Source organism: Pollachius pollachius, assembly GCF_949987615.1.
Source record: "Pollachius pollachius genome assembly, chromosome: 7".
Lineage (NCBI taxonomy): Eukaryota > Metazoa > Chordata > Actinopteri > Gadiformes > Gadidae > Pollachius > Pollachius pollachius.
Window position 1 is genome coordinate 11801368 of NC_136940.1, and position 11789 is coordinate 11813156.

The following is an 11789-nucleotide window of genomic DNA, read 5'->3' on the forward strand; positions in this document are numbered from 1 at the left end:
TTGTAGTTTTTATAGCTTTTATAGCTTTTTATAGCTGCTAGGCGTAAAGAGTTCACCGTTCAAAGCGGGATGTTTATTACGGGGGAGGAGCCGCGGCGGCAGTCGTGATCGTAATTTCCGGTTAGTGCACCACGGAGTATTCGATTTGGAACAACACTGACATCTGAAAATTACCGCACTTAGTGAGTACGGATAGTGTACTACGTTTAAGTGTACTCATGGAGGTATGGATATTCGAACACGGCGTCGAGCCGGAGTGATCACATTTCTCACAGGCCATCCGTCCACAGGCAGCCAATAACATCAATTGTTTCACCACAATAAAAAATATGAACCAATCAACGGTTGGTTCTGTACTCTTCCGCTGGAAAATAATCCAATGAGAAAGCAGTGCACCCAAAAATATGGTCCGGCTTGATGCATGACAGTTTTCTTCCATGTGTTTAAGAACGCTTAAAGTCATTATAAGGTGTCTATTGAAACGCCATGAGTCTATTACCTCGTTCTGCTGAGGAGTTCAGCTCTGCGGAGTACTGGGAGCGGTTCTTCAAGAAGCGTGGCGAAAAGTCTTTCGAGTGGTATGGAGACTACAACAAACTTTGTGGCGTGTTGCATAAATATATAAAACTCCAAGATAAGGTAAATAGTCTCTTTCACATGCTTTCAATTCCTAACCGATATGCCACGAAATCAATCATACATTACGATTGTATGTTTTTTTTGACAGGTGTTGGTCGTCGGTTGTGGTAACTCTGAGCTGAGTGAACAGATGTATGATGTTGGTTACAAAAGGCTGACCAACATTGACATAAGCGAAACAGTGGTGACACATATGAACCAGAGGAATGCAGAGCGTCGCCCTAATCTCACTTTCCAGCAAGTGGATGCAACACAGACACACTATGAGGATGCCCTTTACCAGGCCTGTTTGGACAAGGGCACCCTGGATGCCATGGCATCTGAAGAGGACGGAGCATTGGCAAGGAGGATGCTAGCTGAGGTTGGACAGTTAACATATACAAAAAAACAATTTATTTATTTTTACACCCATGGATATTAAGGTATAGATAATGTGATGGCATTGGCAATGTACTTATTAGAGATAAGCTATCTAGTCTACTAGAAAGTAAAATGGTTCAAATCTGCATACTCTTTAGGGCACAACATGAGTGCATATTATAAATCTCTAGAAGAGCAATTCCCATGCCTTTTATATCTATTTTGTGGGCAGGTGGCGCGCGTGCTGTGTGTTGGGGGGCGCTACCTCTGCGTGACGTTATCCCAAGAGAGTGTGGTGAAGTTGGCCGTGGAGCACTTTGTTTCACTGGGCTGGGCGGTGAGGTTCCACTGCCTGCAGGAGGCGGAGAGCAGCGAGGACTCCTTCGCACTCCCCGTCTTCATCTTGGTCTTCACCAAGTTCCGCCAGCCCATGCCTGTGCCCATACTGGAAATGTGTCTCGGGGAGGACGGCACGCCAAACCGCCTTGCGGGTGTGGCGGAGCTCCTGTCGGCCGTCAGGGAGCTGCAGTCCTACTCTGTGCTGAGGAAACGGCTACGTACTCGCACAGACGCCTCCTCCAACCCCTCACTCACCCTGTGTCACGTCAAGACGGGTCTGCCCAGGTACACGCTCACGGTCCAGGACTGTGCTCAGAACGCCAGAGTCCCCAGAGGAAACTATTTTGGGGTCTTTATTGGTGAGCATGTTTGCTAAACATTTGCTTGATTTGGGTGTTTTGGCTCTTCAAAGAGAATTGCCATTTCAGGTGTTAGATTTCAGATTATTTCTAAACTGTTCGTATAGACTCTGCGTTGTGTATTTTCTGTCATAGTAGATCTTGAAGTGGAAATCAAAGCAACTTGACAGGTTGGATAAGAGGGTTGAATAGATGGTTTATTCCAGGATGTAATACAGTGAGATACAGACTTAGGTTGAATAATCTATAATTTAGGTGGTTGAGGAGCAGTTTCTAGACGTGTTCCTTGACTGTTGATCCCTCTTCCCACCGAACCAAAGGGTTGGGGGTGAGTATTATAATAAGAAATAGTGAATAACAAGAGAACAGAAGCACTCTCACCCTTGATAAGGTATATGGCCCTGGCTTTGTCCCAGACGACCAGGTTGGTTCATCCTTGTTTAGACATAACAAAATACACCAACATTCTATATTCCTCCCTCTTGTTCATATTAAACGTTGTTTAAAGATCACCCTTAAAAATGAGAATTCAGTGTATCTACTGGTAAAAACAATTAACAATTAACTAAATCAACAAAAGAAAGCATATAAAGCTATAGTAAACATAAAGGTATGCTCATCATACACAAGTAAACCAGGTGTAGGCTTCTTAAAAAAAATAACTCATTAGGTTACTCATGATTAAACCAAAATAGATAAAAAATTGAAATAATAAAGGTAATCGACTGTCCAGACACTTCCCTCTGCTCGGCAGTAAAGCTCCACCTTTCTTTAATAGCTCTCACTGTTCCCAGCAGAAATGTGGTTCCGTTAGTCTAAACAAAATTAAAGGGCCCAGAGGAAGGCTTAGCCATAGAAACTTTGCGAAGTTTTGGGCTCCTGACCTTGCGACGTAGTGTGCTCTCTAACACAGACACCCCAAGGGGGGCCAACAAGCTTGGGGCACTCCCTGGGGGGGTCGGTTGGGGGGCCGGTCATTCGTTGAAACACACAGAGAGCTAACTTTGATGACCACATAGAGCATAATAACGTGAAGGAAAAATGGCTGTGCGATTTTTACTATCTCAGAAAACATAGACCCACCCAACCCACTTAGCCATCCTCCCAAAGACCAACCAGCGGTTTCCAACTTCAGCCTAGCCACATTATCATAGATAGGTCATGTACATAATTGGACACATTCGTAGACGCATCGGGGACATATGTGCAATATCTCTGGTGTAAATGGCGCTCGATAAAGAAACAGTACCCTCCAAGATGCACACCAATGAAGTCCAATAGATACTGATGTTGGAAAATCATTGTTCTAAGCCCGTACAATTCATGATTAAGGTCAGTCAGGCCATGGCCGGAAGCGTTTGCTATAGTGTCAATAATATGGACTAAATCTCTAATCTCAACAAGAGCAACTGTTAACACCATAGTGTGGAATGATAGCAGAAAAGACTCTCTGAGTTGGAGTAGCAACTTGAAAGTTCTGATGGACTCAATCACGCTTAGATCTAATGGTAGCATTACCCATTAAATGTTCCTCTGACACAATCTCCAAAGCAGGCACTACATAGGGGACATAACATGAACCACCCCAATTAGGAGGCAGATATGACTAAGGATCCTGTCCACACACAAACATGGTCCCATTTACCATAGGCAAGGCATCAGTGGCAATCGATCGGCCAGGTGAAGCACCAGGCACGCAGGTTAATGGGGGTAGGGGGAAATTTACCAACAGAATCTTTTCTGATATTGAAACCTGTTCTGGCCCACAATGGCTGAATATGAACACACACTCTTACCCATATCCCACCCCTTTCCTTCATTGGTCCAACAAATGACACCCTTAAGAGCATAGCTCGATTTGATATTAATTGGGGGACCTGCATCCATTGGGACGGTTTAATAGGGAACCTGGGCTGCTACAGATCTAGGGGGCTGGTTACCTTCAATGACATGCACGTAAGCTGCAATATAATCAGGGCTGGTGAACGGGACAGTGAGATAAGCATATACCTTAGACGAAGATGGCATAAGCCCACAATCCTTAACGACTGCACCCCTTTAGCCTTAGCTAACCCATGGGCCATTTGGAAAAAAGTGTTATCTTTGTGGACTACATTACGGCTGTCAAATGAACAATTTCCCCCTGTAAAAAGATAGCAGAACACCATCACAAACAATACCAGTAACAGCATGGCTCGGTTGGTGTTGAGTAGGTAGTTGCAACCGAACTATTCTCCAGGTGATGGTCATCGCAGGTGTGAAGGGGATGAAATTTCGTAGTAGGGCATAAGGACAACGCCGAGACACAGTTCAGTTCAAGAACAGATAGCCACCTCTGCTATCACAAGGACTAAACTCGTGTCCGTGTCTCCATTGATTCCCACGTGGTGCATGGAGATGTGCTGCTTCAGCCGCGTTGAAGAAGATGCGGGTCCCTCAGCAGGGCAGGCGTTGATCAGACGTCTTGCAAGGCAAGGTGCGCGGTCTTCTCAACCACAGGGCAATCTTCAGATGGCAGGTCTCCAGGCCTTTTCTCACTCCTCTCTCTTCAAGACGGTGTCACGGCACCAATTGTTAGATTTCCGCTTATTGCTAAATTGTTCGTATAGACTCTGCGTTGTGTGTTTCGTATTCGTAGCAGTAATTCTTGAAGTGGAAATCAAAGCAACTTGACAGGTTGGATAAGAGGGTTGAAAAAGACGGTTTATTCCAGGATGTAATACAGCGAGATACAGATAGGTTGAATAATGTATAGCGTAGGCGGTTGAAGAGCAGTTTCGAGACGTGTTCCTTGGTTGTCGATCCCTCTTCTCACTGAACCAAAGGGTTGGGGCGAGTATTATAATTAAGAAACGTGAATAACGAGAGCAAAAGCACTTTCACCCTTAATAATGTATATGGCCCTGGCTATGTCCCAGACGACTAGGTTGGTTCATCCTTGTTGAGACATAACAAATGGCGTAATGTTGGAAATAACACCTCGTATAAGTATGAGAGGCACTGGCATGTTTCTAGACTAAGAGATGTGAACACAGAGACACTAAAATACATCAATATTCTACACAGGGGATAATAAATATATTGGTCATATGTGCATTGTCCCTGGTATACTTTTTGTAAAGTCTGTATTAAAATCTAAGTGGGCTCGCATCGCATTGTTGTGAAATCAGAATTTTCTCTTTGGTCCTTCCCAGTGCCACAAGGTAAAGAGTCTGACTGGCAGTATGGATCCAGTGAGGGCCGGAGCCAGCTCGCCGCTAGCGCCAACTTCAAGCGGCTGGTTATTGTGGCAATGCACAGGGACCAGCTTTACACTGACATGCAGGCTGTGCAGGCAGAGCTCTCCGAGATGGTGATGGAACTAGCTCCCCCCGGCATGCCAGAAAACCAGCAGGTAACAAGTTACACAGGAATCACTAATCAGCACTCTGGGGATGTAGTTTAATTTCATGATGAACAAGGATAGCCTTATTGGAGCGCCGCAGTCTGCGAAATCAAAGAACAACGGTGGTGCCTAAGGAAATGGAAGCAAACATAATTTTTATCAGAAATGTACCAAATAATGATGTGAAAAAATTCGATGAGCTTTTCTCAGATTCAAATATGTTTCACGCTTTACATCCAGTCCGATTTCTTCGCAAGGGCGAACAGAGTACGAACTTCACTCTGATTGGCTGGATGAGCAACGTGAGGCCGCGGCCATATTTTCAAATTAATTGCTTCACTGCCAGGGCCAGAGTGATCATCATTTAGTAACTCAAACATGAATATTAGGATGACATCACAAGGCTATCTTAAAGCTAATGTAGGTAAGATTTGAGAGTTGTGAAGAGCCAGAGGAGAAGCTAGCAAGATTTACCTAACTTTAAACTAAACAACCCAAAATGCCACCCCAGATATCTCAGCACATGTCACACACTTATAGCTGACAGATTGCTATAGTTTTTCGAACAAACCACACTTAAAGATAAATAATAATCAAAAACCATACAGCATGACTTGAATTTGGACATGAGGCATACATTAGGGATTTGTGCTAGATGCTCACGATAGATTTAAGGCTTGGTGTGCTCCTTTCTGCCTGCATGCAGGTACCTTTTCTGTCAGTGGGTGGGGAGCTCGGCTGGAGGGAAGTGATCAGCCGGGGCGTCAGTGATCTGAGCGGGGACTACTGTGTGGAGGACGTGAGGGGGGAGGATGGACAGCTGTACCGCAGACTGGTGTTCCTTTCCAATGCAGGCCTCGTCCAATCAGAGGGACGCCTCATCTCCACTGAGGCCGGTCAGTTCTCTTCTCTGGTTCAGGATGCTACACCTTATGCTCTCTATGGAAAAATATCAATACTTTCAAAACAATACCAATCATATAATGCATGCAGAACAGAATGACATGACCCTTGAAGGAATACATTTTTGACCTTTCATTGACTTGGTTTAAGCAGACTAAAAGAATTTCAACTAATAAGTGTAATATACTTAATTCTCTTACATATATATTTTATGAATATTGTATATATTGTTTTGTCTCTCAATGGTATATTTAATAAATATAAAAAAATGAAAGCTAGATCTGCCTTTTGACAAAGTATTTCAAGTACATTACCCTTCGAGCCATATTTATGAGAAAATGTAATCCATGTGTCTTTCAGCATCGGATCAGAGAAAGAAGAGCAAGAAGAAGGTGAAGCAGACTGCTTCTCAAGCAGCCTCCACAGGCTCCCTCCACGTTGACAGTGGCTTCCTGTGCTGTGCTCACCATGAGGTCATGATCGCTGGCCTCACCATGCTGGGTGTGGGAGCACAACAAAACAAAGGTGTGTGTGTTTTTGTGTGTGTGTGACTTGGCCTACTTGGAGGATCAACAGCTGATTCCAATGTGGGGAGATGGGTTTTTATCAACATTTTTGAAGTTGAACTCTGATCAAACTGAGATACAGATTGTTTTTTTCAAGAACGTCCTTGCCCAGTTAGGCAGAAACATTTCCTTGCATAAAAGTACAGACTGACAAAATAAAAACAAAAGAGAATCTCAACGCAATAGAAACTTCAGCCAGTTTAAAGACTGAAGCTTAAGAATTAGTTTCAAATCCTGTTTTGAATTTAAACACTTTTGTAAGTGTCGATGGGAAAGAGTGCATAAAAGCCCTTTTCCCTAATCCAGTTCAGGCCTCAAGAACACATTTTTGCGAGCGCAAAGACAAAAGTACCCACCACATACCCACACGAAGAACTGAAATGAATTGAAGTAAGATGGAAGGAAACCCATAATATATTTTTATTCTATAATCCTTGCATTGCTGTGACCTGCCACCTCCCTCCCTCTCTCTCTCTCTCTCTTTCCCCAGACTGTCCTGTATCAGTGCTCATGGTGGGGCTGGGAGGTGGGGCGTTGGCTCAGTTCCTGCGGGACTTTGTGCCGGGGGTCACGGTGGAGGTGGTGGAGCTGGACCCTGTGGTACTGGAACTGGCCAAGGGTTACTTTGGTTTCCGCTCCGACGACCGGCTGACGGTGACCCTGGGGGACGGCCTAGAGCGCATCAACGACCTAGAGAAAGAAGGTGGGTCTTAATGAGAAGTTAAGGCCAAAAGGATTTATACAAGTGCCTAACAATGGCAATAATGTATGCTATTCCAAATATATATTTAGTATATGTTGTATTTGTATATTAAACCAATAGTTTAGGGTAGGGTGGAACAGTGCAACATTTCGAGCTAGAGTCTGTAACTTCCTCCAATATCTTGTACATTTACACTGGATTTTATTTGCTGTGCTTGGTCACAACAACACTACATTGGGTCCTACCATTTTATGGATTTGTCTTCCTCAGGTGGTTGTTTATTAGATGTTATCATGTTTGATGTGGACAGCAAAGACTCTACTGTGGGTATGAGCTGTCCCCCTAGTGCCTTTGTAGAAACATCTTTCCTCGAGAAAGTTCGTAACCTGCTAACTCCAAAAGGTATGTTAACGCTACTCATTTTTATACCTAATATATAAAAAGGAATTCAACATAAAAATATCTCATATTTGGCTCACCACCACTCGTTTTAACATAAGTGTTTTCATTCATGTCTTGCCTTTGTTTGGTATTTCCCCCTTTCCCTGCGCGTATCTATCTACCAGGCGTCTTCATGCTGAATCTTGTGTGTCGGGACTCAGTCTTGAGGAAGACCGTGCTGGAGCGGCTGCGCGGCACTTTCTCCCTAATGTTTTCCCGGAAGATCGCAGGGGAAGTCAACGAGGTACTGCTCTGCTGCCGTGGCGACGGGGCGACCGAGGAGAACTCTTCTCCCCCGCCTTTGCCCTCGGCCAAGGCAGCCAAGATCCTGCAGGCTGCACTCTGCAGCCACACGGCCGGAAGAGCCTCAGGCCCTCATATAGACATCATCGACTTGTTAAAAGACCTCAAAATTGCATAAAAAGTTGTCTTGTCAGCAACCATTCAAGAAGGTTACAGTGTCTTTAACAGCAGTTGATGTATCCCAATTGTTCTTAAACCATTCATATTGCCGACCCCAGTGGGAATGGAATCCAAACCCTGGTATTAATGCCTAGCTCTCAGCTAAACAGGAACTACATTTGTTCCTTTGCATCCCGATCATTGTTGGATGACCATCATCTTGTTTGGCAAATAAAAAGTCTGTGATTGTCGTCAAAGTTTCACAATCGCCGAAAATGTTTTTTTTCATGGCACAAGTGCACAATGCCTTCAACAGCTGTTGATTGTCCTGGCTAGCATTACCACTGCCAAAGCTGTTTGCAATTGCTGAATGTTCCTGTTCCTTGCTTGTTAAATATAATAGGCTGTAATTTAAGTGTTAGTTTAAATATGTGAAATGTAACTATTTTATAAGTCTCTGATATACAAATTAGAAACCATTTTGGCTATATAAGTCTATATTTTAAGTTGCTTGATATTAATAGATTCTACCTTGCATCCACACAAATAACGTTCGTAACAAGGCATACAAGGCAGTCGATGGAACTGCCCCTGCCTACCTCCAAGCATTAGTAAAGCCACACACCCCAGCTCGATCCCTCTGCTCAACTACCTCAGCTGGACGTCTGGTACCGCCATCGCTAAGAGCAAGCAAAGGTCGATCAGCGAAGTCACAACTTTTCTCTGTTTTGGGACCTCAGTGGTGGAACGAGCTCCCTACTGATGTCAGGATCGCAGAGTCGCTCACCAGCTTCCGCAAAAGACTCAAAACTCACCTGTTCAGAGTTCACCTCGACTCTGCATAGAAACCAATGCACAGCCACCATTGAATGTTGTACGTCCAGCTGCTATCATTGCTTTACACGGGGAATGGGTTAGCCTAGCGATTGTAATACTTGCACTTGGTTCTATGAACATCTTTACTGTACCGACAGCGATATATTGTTTCACTTCTTATGACAAATGTACTTATTGTAACAAATGCACTTATTGTAAGTCGCTTTGGATAAAAGCGTCTGCTAAATGCCCTAAATGTAAATATAAATGTAAATGTAACAACAGAGTCCAATTAAGGGCAATAAGAAGGCTACAACAGCCTGATTTGTTGATGTTGGAAATACCAATACAAATAAGATCATTTGAATATAAACAATTTGATATAACAAGCGTTTATATCAACAACCTTCATGGTTAGAATTATGCCATGTAGCTTACAAATACAGACAGATCTAGAATTTTTAAATTCTAAAGGATTAATGAGATTTTTTGAGTTCAGGAGTTCACTAGTGTATCAGCAAAACGCTGGGGTCCAGAGGGACTGAGCATACAATGTTGTGCCAGAGGGAGGCAGTAGGCTTATGCCGAATTACTTTTTCAGAATGGCTGTGGTCCTTATAACGTTCCCGTTCGTTTTTGTGATTGTGTCATGTCATTGGCTAGTCATTGTTTATTGTTAGCTACATAAGCATCTTTAGCAAACCAGCTCGAAAACAAACAACACAACTTTACATTGTATTGCACGCACAGCAAGACCGTGCAATGCAAAGTGTGTAAGAGCATTTCAAATCGACATTAAAATGACCAACGTGGTACAAATACAAAGAAAAAAATCTCTTTACGGGCGCAGGCATTTTTGTTGATAGCGTCATCACTGAACTCTGTATACTCTCAGAATTCCGAGGGTGCCCGACCAAAGGGGGGCGTGCCTACGTGAAACGCCGCAAGAATGCTTCCCCACTTGCAACTCGGAAGGCTGGTGTCCGAGGCATCTGGAATACACCATTAGTGAGAATGAAGGAAGGTGTATGTATGACTAATGTTCTAATGCTATTATTGTCTTGATCTGCTTTAAGTAAGGCTAGGATATATGTCATTCTCCAAACACTATCTTGCCATCTTCAAGAACAGTTTGTACGCAATAATGTAAACATAACAATTATATTTGGCGCAATCATGTACAGTTGCCAAAGAAATAAAAGGCGTTCTCTGCGTTGAAAAGCTGCCCATTTTTTTATTCTCTTTGTTTAGCTGAGAAATTCTTTATGCTTGTCAGCCACAGTCTTAACATGTATTTAGTCAGTGGTTTACTAGATGTTTATTATTGGCCCTGCAGCCAATTGCTTATCTTCTTTGACTCTGCACAGTTTATCTATTGTTAAGGCAAGATGTCTCAACATTAATGAGACCTGCCAAAAAGTGAGTCACATGCTCACTGGATCCAAGAGGGGAATGTTACTTGTGCCTATTAACTTCCACTCACGCAATGGTGATGTTTCCTTTACATATTGGTGTAAAAAGCATGTTTAATGTTTCACCTCTTTCATTCCACAGCACCAACATGGATCCCATACATCATAGTGGTGCTGTGAGGTCGTGGCATGATATAACCCTTAATGAACATTACGACTCTCACCTCTTCAGCCTGTTAGGAGTGCTGTTTGTCTTTGTGTTCAGTGTATAATAAAATAATAAATTATGACATGGACAGTATGAGACACAGACGACAAAGTTGTGTTGGCTTGTGTGTGTTAGTTTACGCTGTGAACACACTGTGCCTAATGTTGCGACCTCACAGCAACAGATTGGCATTCTCTTTGTGTCTGTTTTCACTGGATATATCCACAGACCTTTCTTAAACTAAATCTGCTCTGCCTTGGTAGTGTGTGGTAGCTGGGACAGGGGAACATTTCATTGTTCTCATGGGGTTGTGTTACAACCTGGACTGTGGGACCTGAGTTTGAGCGACTGGTGGGTACCATCTTGTCCAGTACCACGCAATCTGTGTGTGAGTGTGTGTGTGACTTAGATTGAGAAAGAGATCTAAAGTTAATCACACATAATAAACATGTGTTGTTCTTTGTTTTAAAGCTTTGGAAATGTTGTCTTTTTGACTTTCATGCCAGCTAGAGGGAGACAGGGAGAAGGAGAGAGAGAGCTAGACCCTTGAACAGAGAGAGAGAGAGAATGTAAAGACTGGCTAAAGCACCACCAGTTGCTGCCTCCTTCATGGTTCTTCAACATTGTTAATGCATTCTCCACGGAGGCCCAGTGACATCAGCCCTGCAGTAGCCTCAAAGAGTTCAGCCGTGAGATATATCCTTGCACAATGCCTTTCCCTCCGTTACTACACTAAGAAAGGGGATTTAGCACACCCTTCCTTAAAAACCCACAAACTACCCCACCTCCCTCTCTTTCTCTCTTTCTCATCAAATAGTTTTCAAGATAGAAGTTAGACTTTGTTGTTTCTTCATGTTTTCTTAATGTCTCTCTCTCCTGCTCTGTCTCTCTCTCTCACTCTCCCTCCCTGTCTCTCTCTCTCACTCTCCCTCCCTGTCTCTCTCTCTCTCTCTCTCTCTCTCTCTTTTTCTCTCTCTCTCTCTCTCTCTCTCTCCCTCCCTGTCTCTCTCTCTTCAGGGTGTGCTGGAGTGATGGTCAGAGGGGAAGTAGGACATGAAAGCAGCTTATTCTGGCCCAGCGGAAGCTCTTCCTGTCTGACACATGGCTGGCAGGCTAGGCTGATCTCTGCATCTACACACAGAGATACTTTTTAACCAGGTACAAACACACAGTCACACACTGTTGGATTCTTAGTAGTAATTCAATGTTTAAAGGAGACATATTATGGCGTTTTCACAACAAGTAAACATAGTTTT

General features: G+C 43.5%; 1 protein-coding gene across 1 annotated transcript; it reads left to right on the forward strand.

Annotated features, from left to right (window-relative positions):
- Positions 1-94: 94 nt before the first annotated feature.
- Positions 95-8546, forward strand: mettl13 (methyltransferase 13, eEF1A lysine and N-terminal methyltransferase). The gene is made up of 9 exons (XM_079739594.1): positions 95-639; positions 728-1000; positions 1232-1697; positions 4892-5091; positions 5789-5978; positions 6346-6510; positions 7042-7254; positions 7525-7656; positions 7821-8546. The coding sequence occupies exons 1-9, from the start codon at positions 487-489 to the stop codon at positions 8114-8116; spliced, it is 2088 nt and encodes a 695-aa protein (XP_079595720.1). The 5' UTR covers positions 95-486; the 3' UTR covers positions 8117-8546.
- The last annotated feature ends 3243 nt before the right edge of the window (positions 8547-11789 follow it).

What these genes read in the sequence shown, in the direction of transcription:
- mettl13 (XM_079739594.1), top strand. Translation starts at nt 487, where the DNA reads ATGAGTCTATTACCTCGTTCTGCTGAGGAGTTCAGCTCTGCGGAGTAC. An exon ending in CAAGGAGGATGCTAGCTGAG is followed by an intron (nt 1,001 to 1,231) that starts GTTGGACAGTTA and finishes TTTTGTGGGCAG; the next exon opens with GTGGCGCGCGTGCTGTGTGT. An exon ending in TAACCTGCTAACTCCAAAAG is followed by an intron (nt 7,657 to 7,820) that starts GTATGTTAACGC and finishes TCTATCTACCAG; the next exon opens with GCGTCTTCATGCTGAATCTT.